The sequence below is a fragment of the Quercus robur genome, chromosome 6, assembly GCF_932294415.1.
Source record: "Quercus robur chromosome 6, dhQueRobu3.1, whole genome shotgun sequence".
NCBI lineage: Eukaryota > Viridiplantae > Streptophyta > Magnoliopsida > Fagales > Fagaceae > Quercus > Quercus robur.
The window spans coordinates 8,919,605-8,939,644 of record NC_065539.1 but is presented as its reverse complement, the minus strand read 5'-3'; the positions used below and the strand labels follow the sequence as shown (position 1 = coordinate 8,939,644).

Here is a 20,040-nt window from a genome sequence, read left to right as displayed (position 1 = left end):
CGGAAACTGTTGAACACCTTTGTAAAATGTGAATGGTTACTTACACCCATAAAATGGTTGCTCCACAATGTTCATGCTAGGCTAATTCCTGTTGTCATTTACTTCTATTTGGCTTGTGGTACGCCAATTTACTTGGACAAAGCCGTATCTCAGTCATTTGGTCCCAGAAACCATTAAACTAATCCCTTAGATGGTTTGCTTTCTACTAGATTTCTATTTGAGTTCAAGGTTCTGTTCATTTTTGAATCTTTCCTGTGAGTGCCTCCTTCGTAATCATTTTCATGTTAAACTCCTTGTCATGTGTAAAACTGTAAATATTGTTTGACAGTTTCACATAAAGGAGTTGCGGTATAATCTAGATAGGACAAAATTACTATCCTTCTTTATGATTCAATCGGGGTTAAAAAGGTGAGGTGGGATTGCAAAGCTTCTAGTTGAAGCTTCAAGCTTTATATTAACAAATAAAGAGATTCACATGAAAGATACTGAGGTTTTGGGTCAGATGATAATGGGTTGCTCAGAGAGGTTTCTTTTTTTTTTTTTTTTTTTTTAACATCGGGAATTGGATGGATCCATGATTTTAAGTTAGCAAAGGCCATAGTATAAAGAAATTTTTTTTTTTCAAATAGACATTCATATAGTATTAAAAGATTATAAATACACAAAATTGTTATTTCTAAATGTATTAAAATGCAATCCTTTACTAACAAAGAAAAAAACAAAATAATTTTTTTTTTTAATACTAGGCTAGCTAAGATTTTTATTTATTTATTTTTATTATTATTATTTTTTAAGTCAGAGCATTCATAGAGTTCTCCAAAAAAAAAAAAAGTTAGAGCATTTATAGTGGTGGTGCTAAAGATTTTAGCTTTTTGTACCTCAAAGAGCTATTTTATCTATTTTACTACCTCACTTTACAATACATCCAATATCAAATGTTCTATTTTTTTTTATCACTTAATTTAAAATAATATAAACAACTCTTAATAAAGTATTGTATTTATACTAATTTAATGTAGTTGCAAAAAATTTAGCTTTTAACTTCTCCAATAACACATGATTTTGTTTTTTGGTGGTAAAATAGTTTTTTTTTTTTTTGCTAAAATATAATCACTATTGTGAATATTTTTATTGTTTTTGTTAAGCTTTTGAGTTGGATAGTTGCTATTTAGGTTAGGCTAACTAGACTAATTGGGGAAAAAGAGAACCCAACTACAAAAATGAAATATAAAATAACTATAAAAAAATTTTAGACCCAGAGAGGCCCGAGCCCCCTTGGGCCCCCACCTGGGTCTATCCCACTCCTTGGTTGGGAATGAAAAATTGAAATCTTGAATGTCTTTGTTAGAAACACTATATAATACTAGTTGAGATGCATGACTCTTGGCGTGTAAACTTTTGGACCTTGACATAGTTGGAAAAATGAGTGGGTGTGATTTTAATAGGTTTTAAGAGAGCAGGACAAGTAATTGTTAAGTTTTAGATTTTGACCATTTCCATATACAAAACTAGAATCCAAACGGCTTGAAATTGTGACAAGACTATTGAAGAAAATTTGATGCTAAAAATTCAATCATGCGAAAATCAGATTCACTCAAGGAAACATTAAAGAAGACATAAAATTTGTGTGATGCTTGAGGGAATCCAAGTTCTGTAACTCTACTTAATCCTATTTAAATTAGACATCCTTAAGCACGATTTACTTTAGAGAAGGCTGTCATAATCACAACTATACCAATGAGTTCATTGTTGCAAATCTTCAAGGAGTTACTTGTAGTGTTGGAATTTCTGGTGGTGTGAATGAGGTTTGTTCGTGGAGAATATCTATATAAAAGAATTCTAAAGGTTTTGGGGCTAGTGCAATGGGAATGCAAACAAGACAATTGTTGAGATTACATTAGAGAGTTTAGCTATGCAAAGTTTTTGTAATTGTTGCAATTGCTTCTTCTTGTGATTTTTCTATGAGATTGGATCCCTGAAGTGAGGGTTTTCATTGGTTTTTCACTTCGTCACTAAATCTGTGTTCTTGTTATGTCTTTTATTATTATTATTTTTATTAGATTTGGTATTATAACTGTGGTTAAGATATTTGTTTGCATTGTCTGTGTGGGATAATTTGTTAAGTTAATTCAATTATTCCGCTGCATATATAAGTGATTGGAGTCTAGATAAGAATATATATATTTTTTCAATTGGTATTAGAGCTTTTTAAATACATAGTGGTCTAAATAATTTTTTTTTTTAGTAATTTTTAGATATATCCAAAGTACAATGATATTCCACACCAATAAAATTAAGTCATATTTAATACAAAAATATGAAATGAACTCAAAAAATCATATGGGAAAGTTAATTTCAAGAGTCCTTTGAGAGAGAGAAATCAGTGCAAACTGTAAACAAAATTTTTTCCCCCTCTTATTCTTTCTAAATTTGGAAGCTATTGTTTGTGTAGGCTATCCATTAGATTTGGGTTGTGAAGGCCTGTATGTTATAGACTAGATTCTTTTGGAATGGGCCTTTGGTTCTAAGAAGACCTTGTACTGGGGAAGGCTTTGAACTTTGGATAGGCTGACATGTTGAACACTCATGACATTTTCTGGAATGGAAGCTAGGCGGCTTGATATAGTTGATTTGAGCTGATGAGTTTCCAATCATGTTCCACAATCTTTTGCGCCTATGTTCCATGTTTGTGCTCAATTTGTTGATAAATATGGGAATTAATTATAGTGGCGATTGTTCATCTGATTATTAAATGTGCACTGTGTAACACAAACCAAACAATGTATGAATGCGCATTGTTTTTGCTCAATAGAAAGGACATGTATAAAGAGAGAGAACAACAATCCAATACAGTCTAAGACACCAGACTATAACAAAGCCACCCTAAACAATATTTGAGTTAATGCGTTTTTATCTGTTCTTATTTGGGCTCATCACATATATACTTTTATTATGTATCATTAACGACTTGCCAAAAATTTTGGTCTACTCTCCACTTTATATTCTACAAATCAAAACTTACCACATATCCACCTATTTAATTAATGCCTAATCTTATACCTCTTCTCATTTTATTTTCCTAAAATAAAAAAATAAACAAAAACCAATATGACAGCAAGGCAGCAGCAGCACCAACCTTTGTCGACACCATCGACTAGAGGTTGTTGGTGCCACCAATAATGGCCATGCCATCACCATTACTGACTTCACCAATCTCATATCTAGATTTCCGATTTCACCTTTCGATTGGCAATCACTTTCACTATTCACGACTACAACACAGTAATTACTATTATTATAACAATGGTTGTCCTTCACATCCCAATTGATCTTTGGTGATCGATTTGGTTGACTTGGCAATGACATCCTTGAGCTTCTCAAAGATATATAAGGTATTTTGGTCTTATTTAGTTTTACTAGTTATTTAAGTCATCAAATTATTACATCTGCTATTTCTTTTTATTGGATGGGAGGACCATTAGACGCTGCTTACATGGTCATTTAGGTGCAATGGATAATTTTTGTCAAAATTCCCAAAATCAAAACCAAACGAATATGCAAAATAGATTTTAAAAAATAGAGCAAGCCAAAAAATCATATAGGAAAACCATGACGTTATCAATTAAGGGAGAAGATTGATGTTGGAGAGAGAGAGAGAGAGATTTTATAAGTTGTTCTCTTATTATTTTGTCTAAACGGCATCTTTCTTACAATATTTTTTTGCCCTCATGTCGAAAGCATTACATAAGGAAGCCGATCTCTCTTTAATTTTTTTTTTTTTTTTTTAAAGTATAAACTGATTAAACTAATTTAAATAGGTAGAGAGTTTTTTAGTAGAATAGTGGACCACTAGGCAAAAGTAACGTGGTATATCATAAGGACCATACAATGCTTTTATGTCCAAAATGCATGTATGAAGAAAAAAAAGATTTTCCACACCAAAAAAGAAAAAATTGTTAATTATGAAGAAATTTAAAATGATGGGATTTACATTCCCTTTATTATAACTCCTACCAATAACAAATTTTATTTTTTGAGTCTAATGTAAATAGACTATATAAAATAATGGGATTGTAAATTCTGTAGTTTGAATGTAAACAATGACTCCCTTTATTTCAATTTAAATATTTTCAATGTATCAGAAAATTTACTTATATTCCTATATTTGTTTACTCCCTAAAATTCTCTTAATAACATTTTCTAGTGTATGAAAATGCACAAAATAATATCTATACACTTGGGCAACCCCAATCTACCCAAATCCAACCATCAACAATCCACCACCACCACTGTCAACAATCAAGATTTCCCCATCACTTCCAAAATAGAAGGCAAAGATAAAGGGGAAAAAAAAAAAAATCGATTCACATGAATCAAATTCAAGTAAAAAAAAAAAAAATCATAGTCGGCATCCATAGCAGTGCCTCACTCTCCAAGGAAGAGCTAGGGTGCATTTTGACAATTAAATACTATCCAAATTAATCTCTCTTCAATTAACCAAAGTGGCGAAATACTTAGAAGTTCTAAAACTCTCCTACGTCTTCATTCACAATTTAACAAATATTATAGTAGATGAAATTCCAAATTTCCATTCCATAGCCCGAAAGCTTCTTTCTTTTTTGATTAGATGACTCTAGTAAGTGAAATCTTGGACATCTATATAAACTTAATATAATCATAGTATTGAACATAATTTATGTATCTCATCATCACAATTTCTTCAATAACACATTAAAAATTATATTGAAATGAATGCTAAATTACAAATTACACCATTAAAGGACTGAAAACATTATAAAAACTTCAATAACTGAATGAAAAATAGGTCAAATTTAATTAATGCAATTTGTAAATTGGCCTATAATAAAATAGGTCCATAAATTTGTTTCAATCACTACTTCCTAATAATAATAATAATAACAGCAGTTTAAATTCTTGTAGGACGTGGAGGGTAAATGATGGAGTTTATGTTTTTAAAAAGAATTTTCACACACATATATGCTTAGATTAGAATAAAGTAGATTTTTTATCTTTTATTAAAAAAAAAAAATCTTAAACTAAATAATGATAAATATGTAAGTGCAACATCAAATTAAACCCATTTCCATGTCCCATGTGAAATAAACATCAACAACAAGTTTTCTGGCCTCTCGACAGGAACTGTATCAACATCAGAAATTGTTTCCCATTCTCCATAAACCAAGCAGTAGCATTAAGTTCTTCTTCACTAAGATCCGATATAGCATTTACCTTGTTACATACCTCTCTTGCATCAATCTTCTATGTATTCTCCTGAATAATTTCTTTGAATGATATGAAACCATTTTAGCCATTGAAGCAACAAAAACGCCCTTACTCACCATTCTTTTCTTTGCAGGATGCAGTAACTGAAGAATCTGATACAGTGATACTTGATCTCATTTTCTTTGATTCCTAATCAAGGGCAAGCTGGGTGTAATATTATCATCAATAATGGCCAATTATTCTGAACCTTGACTTCCACTATTCAAATCAATACATTTAGTACTTTCAACAATGGGAGTCATGATATCATTAGATCCAACACCTATTTAAGTATTCTTTTTAGTTGCTATATATATCCTTGCTGCACAAATCTACTCTATCATCCGAAATTACTATTATTTTCCAGCGAAAATTCTTAGCAACTCATGGGAATATGAAGCATGAAAGAAAAATATGTTCTTTGAACATGTAAAAAGACAAATAATACATATGCACATAAAAAAGGTAAATAACTGTGTAAATATATTATTTATTGTACCCTATTATATTCTTTTTTTTTAGAAAAAGTGCCCTATTATGTTCTTGCCAAACACTGTCATCATCATTTATCAAAAAAAAAAAAAAAAAAAAAAAAAAAAACACTGTCATCATCTACAGTAATCATTTTCTTTGTTGCATCTCAATTGAAACCACTTTAACTATGTATATCACTATCTACTAGTACTAAATAAAAGCTTTTTTCATGTCTAGAAATAATTTTTGACACTTTCATTGTGAAGTTATAAAGTTAATTTAGAAGAGGCGGTATTACATGCAATTGTCTTCCATGCCCTAAGTCGTGTTTGTCTATGAAAATACCAACTAATGCATCTTCCATATATAAATGTCTAATCTTTGAGGTTGAAATGGTATCTTGAAATCTCAAAATTTTATATCAATGGGTTCTTAGTAGAATCCAGACTCTCCCTTCCACCAGATTTGCTAAGTCCTCCGAATCCCAAACATAAACATGAAACAATTTATTACAAATACTTTGTATATAATTTAAAAAGCTTTAGGTAAAATCCAAGAATAGCCAGGAAAGGCTTTTTTACCAAGCATGGTGCATGGATCATGGCATGGCAGACATGGATCTAAAATCCTTGGGTGCAGACCCTCTTAAATTCTGGGATCGAAATTTAATTCCCTTATGTGGGCAAATTGGAAGATCGAGCAAATTTCGTTGCACCACAACAGGATCTTGGCATAGAATTTTAATGGTGGTGGTCCCACCAATTGCTGGATGTATGTGCTCTTGTAGCTAGATTTACATCTTCTCTTATCTTGATCAGATCAGAACTCGGTATTTGTAAGGCTTCATTTTTTATCAATCAAATTCTGAAACTAAGGGCAAATTAAACTTTATATTTAGACTTGATGGTGACATCAAATTAAACTCTATAATATAAAATGGTTCTAAATAAATCTTAAAATATAAGATCTTTATAGATTAAAACTTATAATTTCATTAGTTTCAAATTGAATCTTGAACATCTTAATTGGAAACCAGGAAACCCTAATATGTGTTGGTTGAAATACAAATCTATTGGCAAGCAACAGTGAATTTAATAATTTTATCTAACACTATCTCTTTATGTGTGAGCCTAAACTTCCCTTATTAAGTGAGACCCAATATGTGAAAATTTTTAAAATAGGAGTTAAGGTTGAGACTTGAGAGTGGAGACAAGGTTTAAAAACATCTTTTCTTTCTTTTTATTAAGTATTGTAATAGAGAAAATTCTTAAATACTCCCAGAGTATAATAAAATAGTGTTCCCTTCTCTCATATTCGTGGTGGACCCTATCATGAATATGAGAGAAGAGAACACTATTTACGGTGCTTTGAGAGTATCTAAAATTTACTCTTGTAATAGATAGCTAGGATAAGTCATTTCATCCTTTATAGCTTCAAAGCTTTTTTCAAACTTTGAGACCTAGGGAAGAGAGAGACGAGTCTTCTCATACTTGCACGGAGGAAATCTCAAAAGGGGCTCCAAACGACTGGGCAACGAGGACTTATTACTTTCATTTAGCATGTACTGCACCTATTTATTCTAATACTATAATAAATTACTAACCATTTCAAAATTTCAAATTATTAAAAAAAAAATGGTAAATTTTATCATTTAATAACAAGAAAAATTTATACATCTGCCTATCTGAGTTCAAGCTTATTCGTTGTGCTCAGCTCAACTTAGTGTTTTTACTATTACGATTTATTTTGGATTTGGGTGGGAAGCATATATCATATTCCAAGTCTATCCATAAAATTAGAACCAACCCACGTGGGCAGGAGTTACTGTACAGGGCTATCCACAGGTAATCCTTGTCCAACGTATCACTGCAACTAATTAGTTCCATTTATTTTGTGACATTAAAAAATTTACAGGCCCTAGATGGGTCCAGGCCCAAAAAACTCGACATATATATATATATGATATGTCCCATCTCTACATTTCCAATGTTTTAGGGCCCACTTCCTGGTAACTAGTTGGTAGGTTATCTTGCCTGACCCATAAAATAAATATAAAAAAAAGAAGAAGACAGTCCTTGGATTGTATCCGAAGGGTACCTTTCTATGCAGCAAAGCAATTTAGCTAGGGTCCACCCCAAGTTGTTCTTGTCTTACAGTGTAATAAAACGAAAAAATAATAATACTAATTTGGTCCCTTTCTTCACATTAAAATTTGATTATGTGACCACACAAGACAAATAAATCATTCTGAAGTGTGGAAGAAAGCACTATTGAATATTGATGGAGTAGTAGGTCTTTGAGTCTGTCACTGGGCCGAGACCATTAATGAACAGTAACACAGTCAAAGGCCTAAGGCTGAAGGCCCCCACCTGAGGACAAACATTTATTTCACATTGAATGAAAAAGGTTAAATAACCTATAACAACACACATTTAAGATTCATGGGTTGTTTCCGTTTTCCTTTCTCTTTCACTATTATAGTTCGTTGAATGAGTCACTTAAACCATCCTCTCTTTTCAAAATTTACACCCAGAATGCTACTAAATTAGTAAGGAAGAGAGTGCAGTCGTTGATATATAAGGTAGTGCATGTAGTTTTCAGCATACACCTAGAGGGTTTCAATGTTGATGTGTCTCCATTGGCTACCATACAAAAAAAAAATTCCCATGCATGAGGTCCTATTCCAACAGTAGAAAACAAACTTTAGAATAAAAACATTTAAAGAACAAGGACATGCAGTCCATTGAAACACCTTAATCCTACAAAGTAAAGGTGCATTTATTTTTTTATGTTTGATTTTTTTCAAAGCATCTCCTTGTACAATATCGAAAGTGACATCTTGATACCTGAATATAGGGAAGGGACTTATATTATATATATAAATAGTTTGCTTCATAAGGTGTATTTTTTTATTTTCGTTTGATAGCTGCTACATATCTTTTCACATACTCTTTGAACGTTTTTATTTTCTTATTTTTATCTCTACTAGCAAAATAAACTTTCTATTATGATCATCATTTACCTTGAGTTCACTAGCGACTTGATTGTTGCTGCTGAGCTACTTTGTAAAATCCGATATAGGACACATTGTTTTCGGTTTGTTATGGAGTTCCTCAAAGAATAAGCAATGTATTAGGTGAAGAGTAATTGTTGCTTTACAGATTATTGTTTTGGGGTTTAAGGAACCTTCGTGGCATTGGTTATAAGGTAACATAACAAAACCTAGTGGTCTAACAGTGCGATGAGATAAATAGAGACTGTAGATTGACAAGCTATAAAACATTGTGTTGTACCATCCACAGCCTAAACTGACAATTTTATATATGTTAGGTAGCAAGATTTACTTTTCCCGCTCATTCCCTTCATGTATATCTTCTCAACAATCAAACAAAGCATCATTAATCGATTACATTTTCTTTTCAAAAAGACAGAGAAAAGGAGAGTAATAGATTTCAACTTTGTAAAGAGTTTGAGTAACTTTCATTTAAAAGTGATGTGGATTAAATGGCACATGATATAGCCCCATGCAGCAGCAGGCTAGGCCATAAGAATTCTACTTTGTACTTTTTATGCTTAGTAATACCATGAATTAAATTCTTAAATCATCCACTAATAAGAATGGCTTGGCATGGCACAAAATACTAGAAAGAATACTAGAAAGAAGCTTTACTGTTTCTCATATTAATTACGCCACAAAATTGCTTTAACTAAGTAAAGAAATTTATCTATGGTGGATTGACACTTTGACAGTTATTATTGTGACATCAAATCAAGTTATCTAAACAGTATTGTTACTGATTTAGCTTGTGGGTTCTTGTGTTATTTTGAAACTTTGCTTTAGAGTTCTACATGTCTCAAGAATCTTGCTAAATAACAAAGGGTTTGAGTTTCATGCTCTCCACTTGAACTTGACTCAAAACTCCTAGTTACTGAAAAAATTTGTCGATACCTAAATAATAGATTATAAACCCACGAATTAATATAGAACTATTTAATTAATTATAGCAAAACCTAAACCTAACTTGAAATCATCTTGGGTTTAAAATCTCTGATCTGAATCTAATTAGCTTCCTCATGAACCAATCCCATCTGTTATCAATTAATTGACTTAGCTAACCACCGAACTCAGCTAAGTATTTTTGTTTCCAACTTATCTCAAACCAAACAATTGCCATCCCTATGTGATTTCTTATTCAGAAATCCAAAATACCAACAAACTATTCGGTTCTTAAAACTTTCTCTGTATATCAAACGGTATTTTTATTTTTTGTTTTGGTTCTATGGTCATTACAGATGTACAAGAGCATTTAAATATATTGGTCTTGCACTTGTTGAGTATATATACGCGGGTGCGGGTGAATTAAGTGCCATATGGAATAATAATAACAAAAGTAAATAATTAATATAATATAATTAGGCTGTAATCTGTAGCCTCAAGTTTTTGGGAAAGTTGTGTTCTCATATTATATGAGCTATTTAATTAGAGTTTCCCTAACAATATTTACAAGTTTATTCACACATGGTTTTGACTTTTAGATTAAGTGTTGTCCTTAGATCTCAAACACAAAGAAAAAGTAATAAATACAAGGAAATAACTCTTACACACATACTAACACACATATAATATACACACACTTGTTTTTAACTGAAATCTAACTTTTGTGTGTATGGTGTGTGTAATAACCACTGCTTATATTTATAAGAGTTCCACCGCCCCTTCAAATTTGGAGAATTAGATCATTTTGCAAATTTTAAACTGTGAAAAGAACCGGATGTACTAGGTATTTTTTGTAATTTTATAATAATATTTTCAATTTTAGCTTTTAATGGGATTTAGAGCACTAGATGTGAATGCTATCCATTCAAAGATTTCACCAACAATAAAGATACCAGTCCACTGATAGTATTAAAGGCTATAAATCTCTTATTTCTGAATGCATGCCAGTAGTTTTGGATAGCCATTATGAAAAGGAAGCTATATAGATCATCACTATATAATTTGAAACTATGAAAAACAAATACCTCATGGCCAAAACAACAAAAGAGACAAAATAGATAGACATGACTTAAATTCCAATGCAACCATCTGTCTACTGTTTTCAGCATGTGATTTTGATAACAATTATCAGACATGAAATTTATCAGCTTTAAATATACCGAATCATGGTCACAAATCACAAGGATATAAATAAGCCCATCTGTAGGGTTTTTGTCATTATTCAAAATATCAGAAAATAAGATAATATCATCCTATAATATTACCTCCCATTTAAAAACCTAATGCTTATAAATCTCTCTTCCCCATCTCTCTCATTAAAATATGGTATTATGTTGTTCTAGTAAATGCTCCTATTAAGGTATAAAAACCTTAAGTACACAAAAGCAAAATATGCATGAACAATCTACTATACAATTATAATAGCCCCTCCCCCCATACAAACTATCTAAGCTTAATGCTACAAAGTTTCAAAAAAAAAAAAAAAAGAAGAAGAAGAAGAAGAAGATAATCTTTGTTGCTTTAATTAAGCTACTATAGTATAGAAGCAAATTTTAACAACCCCCAAAGTCTCTAACTGAGAAAGAAGAACTTTTCTCGGGCATGTTCCCGGCATGGCGTAGCCCTAGAGTTAGTGACACATCACCAGCTGTGGTCCCAAACCTAATGAGGGTGGAGCCAATGTCAGCATTACCAGAGATGGTCCCAAACTCAGCTGCAACCACACTGCCACGGCGACACGTGTCCTCGGCGGCAGCCATTGCTGCTCTGTGACTGTGAGTAGTAGTAGAAGAAGAAACAGTATTATTGTGCTGCATGTCCGAATCATGGGTCGTCGAGAAACACTGTGAAACTGGCGCTGCCACGTCGGACATTGTGGTTGCAATGGTGGTGTTGGTGTTGGTGTTGTTGGCCATTGTTGTGGTATTGGGTTGCTGCTGCTTTGCTTGGTTTTCCGAGAAGCATTGTCTATTCATTGCGATGAGTGAAGGGTCGCTTTCACACGCATTGATATCGGATCTTTTGCCTGTTGGCGTAGTAGTTGTTAATATTGTTGTTGTTGTTGTTGTTGTTGGTGTTGTTGTCGTTGATGCTGTTGTGGTACCTGTCGTTGTGGGCGTTGGAGTTTGTGCAATAAGGCCACTGCTGCTATCTTTTTCTCTCTCTTCTGGTGAATCCTCTTCTTTCGTTTCTTGTTGGTACATCTCTTCCACCATGGGTTTCCACAACCGGACCCGAGCATTAATGAACCAGTTTGAAACCTATTGACACAAACACACATTTATAATCCTCAATGTTAGCATAGTAATAAAGGCATTAAATTTATGTAATTCAGCAATTTAATATTCTGACTTTCATTTCAATACCATATCCTTTTAGATCAGTCAGCAATTAGTATTCCAAAGCAATGTGTAATAAGTAATCATCACCCATATTGAGACTGACCATATATCATTCATTCTTCCATTAAAAAATAATAATAATTTAAAAGAGTATATTCCCAGCATAAATTGGATTAGGTTATACGCACACACAAACGAAGAAATGTTTGAATTTGAAAATAAAAAAAGAGCTTAAGTATTTCCTTTTTTTAATAAGTGATTATTCTTTGTAAGTAAGAAGAAATATGATTGCGTGTTGAGTATAACAAATGTACAAGTGTTTACGCAACCCATTATTACTTGATTAATTGTTAATTAATTTATGTAATTGACTTGCTTGCAAAGGCTATACAAGTAATATTATATTGTAAGCCCTAAGTATTCAAATTATTGATTCTCAAAACAAACAAAAAAATTATCCAAATCTGTTACTAAGATTTAGCAAAAAAAAAAAAAAAAAAAAAAAAGAATCTGTGGCTCAATGATTAAAGGCCATGAAATGACAAGCCTAACCTTGGTAAAAAAAAAAAAAAGACAGTCAACATTGCTTATTATGAAGGTCACTCCATTTTGTGCCCTCATCACTTACTTTTGCTAGAGTCTTGATATTGAAGATCTAGGAACATTTATATCTCTCTTGTGTGTTCATTACAGTGGAATTTAAGATATCGATTGTAAATTATTGAGAATTAGAGATAATTTAGTTATTCATTTGATAAAATTTTTAAGAATTACAATGCTTATAAATATATCAATTCCTATGATATGCAAGAATTCTAAATTTCATCTTTTAGGTAAGAAATATCAATTTTAGCATATTTTATATATGTAAGAATTATTAATGTCATGCTTAAATTCAAAAAATTTCACCTTTTTTTTCTTTTTCTTCTTAGAACAAACTATATAGAGTTAGTTTTAGAACAAAAAAACATATATTTTTCATTCAAATAAGATGTTTATTAATGTTTAAGGGTATTTTTTTCACTTATGAACAATTATAATTATATTTTAAAACATATTGTTTCTATAATATGATTTCAATTTAAATTCAATTTATTATATCAAAATGGTATAAATGTAAACTATCAAGGATTATTTTTAATAAACTATGAGGAATTTTAATTCTTTTTAGTCTAAACTTTCCACAATTTATAACTCACAAGGTTTGAAATTCTTAATGAAGAAAAAATTCCCATGTATGATGTGTTTGGACATTTTAACAAGCAATTCAACTCCTATTGGATTGAAAAAGTTAACACTGATTAGCACAATCTATTTAATGATGATATAAAATAAATATAGCCACACAATTTTGCACAACTATTAATGAGACATATTATAATTGATACATGATAAAATAATGATGTGAAAATGATATTGTTTTATGAAAAAATAAAATAAAAAAATTAATACCCTAAGCTTACTCGAAAGATAATGATATGAGTATGACAGTCATTACACAAGAAGTTCGCTATTTGTCAAGTACCCAAATTTATTTACTGTCTTTATGGCTGTATGACAGTATCATGTGGTTGGATAATGTCATTGGATTTGTGACTATGTATGAGAAAGGGAAAGACCGAGAGAGAGAGACAGAGAAACAAAGCTGCAAACTCTCACGTCTCGTCTATAATGTACTTTGATCTGCACCTTATTATTATTTTTAATATAATTAGATTTTTATGTCATGGTGGGAAGGGATCCAAAGTAAAGAAAAATAGAAGTAAGGAAGAAAATGATTGTCTTTCACTAACAGAAAGAGAAGAATCCAGAGAAATAATCAAATGAAACACAAATCCATGCAAAGTCCATCTGGACTCACTGCTGGTCCCTCCCCTTTCATAGATTTCCTATCTCTTCTCTGTTTCAGTAGGGGACGCTTCTTTAGCCACACACCCAAGTAAAGATTTTTAATTAATCTTTGTTGTGTGTACGTACCGTGATATTTACTCTTTTTATTGTAGAGAAAAGAGAGAAGTATGAGAGAGAGGACCAACCTGATTTCTCGATAAACCAGTCTGACGTGCCAGCAGATGTTTATCTGCATCACTTGGGTACCTGAGAAAGTGACCAGAAAATGACATCAGAGTCATAGCGAAAAACTGTGTAAAGAAACACCGAGCTTTCTGTACCCCTAGATGGGATTGAACCTTTCCTTGCATGGGCGTGAGAATCTAAGGAATAGAAAGAAAGATCAGTAGCATAGGCTACTGCTGCAAAACACAACTAGACCACTGCTCTAAGTACTGATCTCTCTTAACACCATTAGTTTTGTAGGGGAGAGAAACCAAAGACTCTGAAGAAGGAAAGTGAAACAGTATATAGTTTAATTAATGCAGTTAACTTTTTCAGCTTTTTTCTGACTCGGACGACATATATTCAAGGACACTGCGTTCTGCATGACTGTGCTCTAGACACTAGTCAAAAAGGTTTTGTCTTTCTTTCTTTCCATCTTTTGTATTTGTGTTTGTGTTTATAAGCTTTGCTGTATTTCCATTTAACTGAAAATAAAGTGTCATTGTTTTAATCACCAAAAAGATACAAAAGAAAGGTAATCCACTACGAGGTTATTATCTTTTGTAATGATGTTTCAACTTTCTTGATTTTCATTAGTAGCTATAGAGTGGTGAGATAGGTAAAGGGAACGTACGGATGAAGAAAATGCTCAAAAAGCCAGGCTCTCAAGATGTTGACTGAACGTTCAGGCAACCCTCGTTGGGGTCTCCAAGCTTCTTGCTCCATCATACCCATTTGATGGAAAGCTCTTTGCTGTCTTAGGCTTTGCTCTAGCATTTTCAGCCTTGGTGTCTCTCCCTTCGTTATTCCTGAACTCCCCGCACCATCTTTCTCTCCTAGTAGCTCACAACTGTGTTTCAATTGTGCTGATATTGCATCCTTCAGACACCGGAAATGCCGAGACATTGCCTTTTGTGCAAGGGCAGTGTAAGGGACAGCAGCACCAAAACCCATAACCAGATCGAATGAGTTCACTACCATTTGCATTTGTTCACAATAGTGGTTGTATCTTCGATCCACCTGCACATACAAATTACGTAATCTTTAAGATGGATTAATGATAACAAAGCTAAACGTCCTTATCGTTTTGAGGTTGTATTAGGTATAATTCGACATCAAGTAGTGCTTTTATTTTGGTCATAAATTTTTTAAATTACATAGGTTACGATCACCTACTTGAACGTTATATAAAAAGTTTATTAACGGCAAACGATGTTTCTTCATTAGGGACAAGTGTTGTTTCCACTCTTCCGTCTCATGCAAAGAGCCCAACCACATGAGAGAGAAAGAGATGAGTCAAACCAACACTTGCGATACTGAAACAGCACCCTCTTTAATAATTTCACCATTAATATAACTCACCAACCAATTAAGAGAGAGGAAAAATGTAATTTCCACACATACCATTGTTGCTTCCAAATTTCTCTATCTCATATGATGCATCATATTCATCTGAAATAGAGGAATGTAGCAACAACGACTACAAATATGAAATAGGTAGCTTCCTTAAGAGATATATTAACTTAATAAATTAAAGCAACTTGGAATAAAGAGAGTGAACCAAAAAAGAAAAGAAGAAGAGACAGGCGTATCAGCAGAATTGAGCAGAGAAGAGAAATCAGAGTAAAAAAATGAAAAGATAGAAAGGAATTGCTATTTGAGAATTTTGTAAGGCTCAAAATAGCCTATAAGACAACTTTTTGGTTCCTAGATGCTCCAAAAGGAAGCCCAAAGAAAGAAAGAAAAAAAGTATGAATTAATTATTATTATTATATAAATATGCTTGAATCAAAGCCTGAAGGTACGGTGAAATGATGGTTAATGGGATATTTCTTTCCTGAATAGAATCGATTTCAAGCTTGTGTGCATAAACAGAATACAAGAGGGGGAAAAAAAAGAAAAAAGAATAAAAATAAGAAATGAAAAGACCTCCTTCCCACTTGGTCAAACTCAGGTACAATATATCAATGGCTTTGCTGCAAATAATATTTACTGTGATGGATATGGATCTTTCAGAGGCAGTGGCATTCATAGCAAGTAATCCCCACATATAATGTGGTATAGATATGAATGTGGATTATTGTGAATTGGCCACCTTCCCAATCACAAGGAACGTCTCATCTTACTGGAAGGCATTTCCTATAATAGTAGTCTCTTTACGTTTCCACCTAACCAAAAACCAAAATACCTTATACAAAGCACACCACCACCACCCCCAACAATCCAATCAGTGACATAAAATATAATTTTTAATTTAAAAAAATAACGTGTAATCACACACCCACTAACTTAATCCTATAGAATCAACCCTATTTCACCAGCCGGCTTTTTGCTATATATGTTTTTATTTTTTTTTTAACAAAAAAAGAAAAAAAAAGAAAGAAAGGAATTATTTAAAACTTGCCGGAACTTTGTGTTTGTCCCGGTCTTTTTTTTTTTTTTAAATAAATAATTATTTAAACGATTGACTCTAGACTCTTGAGAGGAGAGAGAGGGTGAGAGAGAGTTAGATTACATGCCTCATCAAGCATGGCTAGAAGTTTGACCTTCCTTCTCTGATGCTCAATTCTATCAGCTGCTGACAATGGAGGGAGATCCTTTGGTGTTGATGAAGAACCAGCAGCACTATTACCTGGATTGGAATTAGGGTTAGTGGTACTGTTTTGCCTTCCAAACTTGTTCTTCTTGAACTGACCCCTTCCAACACTGCAAAACTCTTCCAACAACTCTTGGGCGGCTTTGGCATACTTTGAATTCCTCAACACATTCACAACACCTAAAGAGGACCCAAATCCAACATGAACCTGGTGGTGATTCTGAGCCACTCCTTGTAAATGCAATGACTGGTTACTATGACTATGACCACCACCCAAATTCTTATAGTATGGATGAGTGGACGATGATGCCCCACCACTTTGATTGTAGTACAACATACCAGCATCACCCATCCTCAATTCTTCAGCTTTAGCTGCTTCTAGATGTTGCAAGGAAGATGATAAAGACAATGAAAGGCCTTGGCTTTCCACAACCCCTCCAATTTCACTAGGGTTGTTGAGTTGGGTAGCAGTAGACCCACCTGGTTCATGATCAGGAACCCAAGAGAATTGACCATAACCCCCTCCTCCAGCACCAGCTGAGTGAGGAGCAGGAGCATAACCTTGAAGTGAAGAGGAAGGATTTGGAAGCAACATGTGTAGAGTAGAAGAAGTTGAAGCTGTTTGTGATGGAGGTGGAGGAGATGGAGATCTTGGTTGTGGATTCATTAAAAAAAGCTGCATGGCAGCGGCTGAGTCCGCATTAATGCTAGAAATCTGAGCATGATGATGGTGATGCTGGGGCTGAGATTGATGAGATAGACTGTCACGGCTATTCACACTGGTCTGATTCTTTGAATCTCCCAAGGGTCCTAACCCCACAACCATGCCTTGTCTATTTCCGTACCACTCGTTTGCTACACCCACACCGGGCTGTTGTGGCCTCGGAATTCGATGATAATTTTGCGTTAGGGGTTGGTCTAACAATTCTGCAGAAGCCGTAGCAGTAGTAGCAGCCCCTGGTTGAGGGAAATTGAACATCTCTGATAACATCCCAGCAGTCTCATAGACCTGAAGGCCACCTGATTCTTCGTCGTCTATCCCCACTAGTGGTGGCGGTGGGGCTTCGAAGCCTTGCACTCTCAGTTTGTCCCTGCGGATCTGCTGGGCTATGTGATGTTGTTGCTGTTGTTGTTGGTCTTGGTGTGCCACGGCCGATCTTTCAAACCCATTGGAGAAGCTGAAGATGCCTGGTTGGTGATGGTGGTGGTGGTACTCTTGGGACATAGAATTGGTAGAATTATTGGACTTCTCTGGGATTGGAATTGAGTGGTGGGTCTTCGAATACTGAGAAATAACTGGTGGAAGCGGTGGTGCTACTAGTCCCATATCAGAATATTCTTCTTCTTCATCATCATCATCTCTCGCTTTGGCTTTTCAGGCGCACAAACACAGACAGACAGACAAGACACACTCCAAGCTTCACTTGCTGTTCAATTCAATACGGATCAATATTCTTCAATAGCCACCAAAAGGGTTTTAAAAAAAATGATTACTATATTAAAAGAAAGAACAAAAAAGTAGAAACGAAGTAGAGAAAATGAGATGGAAGATGGGTCTTTGTTGGTGTGGTGCTTTATGATTTTTTTATTTCCTTTAATCATTTTCAGCTTTGTTCATCATGTATATATATACACAAGAGAGAGAGAGAGAGTGTGTGTGTGTGTTTGTGTGTTACTATGCCTCTGTGTGTGTGTGTTTTACATGTACCTCTTAGAATTGCAGAGAGTGAAAGGATGTAAAGCTCTTAGACATCGTTTTCCCTTCTATGGTATTGAAAGCTTCACGAATTCCTTCTCTCTCTCACTGTGTGTTGTCGCCTCCGACTGTCGTCTCTTTCTTTCTCTTTCTCTCCCTTTCTTTTTATTGCTCTAAGCAGTAAGTATATTTCTGCAATCACCTTCTGGAAAAAGAGAGATGGAAGTTACATACTATATATAAAAAAATTAAAAATGGAAGCTTTGAGGGACTGATATATGTCTCTAAAGGAAAACTCAAGCCAGAGAGAGAGAGAGAGAGAGATGGAGAGATAGAGATAGAGAGAGAGAGAGAGAGAGAGAAAAGAGAAGCAGTCGCTTTTCTTCTTCTTCTTCACCTCCTTTTTACTCACCAATTATAACTTCTATTTATTTTATTCGTTTGCTCATTTTGTCAAAGAAAGTTTTAAACTTTAAAAATGAGAAAATTATTAATATTATAGGCATGTAGAAGAAAACACACACAACACAAATTTTTTTTCTTTTTTTGTTTTATTAATATATGTTTGTCCCAATTGACAAAAATGGCCTTATCTAGTACTCAAATAATTATAGCATAAAGAGTCCCTACAAATTTACAAGTTGAGGGCCTCCAAACTGGCCTTTTCAGCAAATTAAATTATCATACACATAAACCAAAATTTTTTTTTTTTTAAATTGTAATTAATTTAATCATGTTTAAGTTGCACACAAAATGACTAAAATGCCATCACCAATGTCGGCTATTATTGTCAATTATCCCATACGTCCTTTGGAAACAAACGCAAACTACGGAATAAAATAAAGATAAGGTCAGTACAAAGTCATCTCAATGATCCAAACTACCACCATCCTTTGATTTGTTCGAATGACCATGATGCCCTAGCTAATAATTGGTACATATTCGTGAAAATGTTAGTTGGCTAGGACCATTTTGGCCATTTTAAGTAACTAGTATTATGCATCACTATTCACTAACCCAACATAGTAATACAGGCAAAGATAGGTAAGCATAGTAGCAAGCTAGGAGAGATTTTATTGATTACATTTGAAGGAATCACACATAAAGGATGGCTCGCACGTGCAATAGGTTGGCTCAAGACAAGTTAGGTTTGTGTGAAAGATATGATAAAAATCCCGCAAAATCTTTTTTGCCATAACTTTACCACAATTCTAAAGTAACAGATGATAAATCGTAAAGAAAAAGTGATGGGTCTATATATAAGTTATAGACAGTTACTTACAACATATCATATCAGAGTTGCGACAAAAAAAAAAAAAAAGAAAAAAAAAAGAAAAAGAGTTGTAGTACTAAAACAACTTGAGAGAGATATGGCTTGAAAGCCATAGATAACCGCTTTGCGGTTTGGCATTGTCAAGATAGACATGCTTCATTATCTTTTTTGCTAGCTAAATAGCCTTTGATTTTTAAAGGTTTTTTTTTTTTTTTTTTTGGTGCTTTATCATTTTTAGCTTTATTGATGTATTGTTTCATTTAATTCATGTATTTACGAGTAGCATTGAAAAGATGATTGAATTATAGTGAGTATACCATAGTG

The 20,040-nt window shown here is 33.4% G+C and overlaps 1 protein-coding gene across 1 annotated transcript; it reads right to left on the bottom strand.

Moving 5' to 3' along the window:
- Positions 1–10,942: 10,942 nt before the first annotated feature.
- Positions 10,943–18,831, bottom strand: LOC126732620 (BEL1-like homeodomain protein 2). The gene is made up of 5 exons (XM_050435578.1): positions 18,456–18,831; positions 16,671–18,174; positions 14,786–15,171; positions 14,133–14,193; positions 10,943–12,015 (listed from the first exon to the last, which is right to left on the bottom strand). Exons 2-5 carry the CDS (start codon positions 18,072–18,074, stop codon positions 11,308–11,310), a joined length of 2,559 nt encoding a protein of 852 aa, XP_050291535.1. The 5' UTR covers positions 18,075–18,174; positions 18,456–18,831; the 3' UTR covers positions 10,943–11,307.
- Between the last annotated feature and the right edge of the window lie 1,209 nt (positions 18,832–20,040).

Bases quoted from the DNA above. Each gene is read 5' to 3' on its own strand.
- LOC126732620 (XM_050435578.1), bottom strand. From the start codon at position 18,074: ATGGGACTAGTAGCACCACCGCTTCCACCAGTTATTTCTCAGTATTCG. The intron at 14,194-14,785 runs GTACGTTCCCTT...TCACTTTCTCAG, and splicing joins TTTGAGCATTTTCTTCATCC to GTACCCAAGTGATGCAGATA. The intron at 12,016-14,132 runs GTTGGTCCTCTC...TTGTGTCAATAG, and splicing joins CTGGTTTATCGAGAAATCAG to GTTTCAAACTGGTTCATTAA.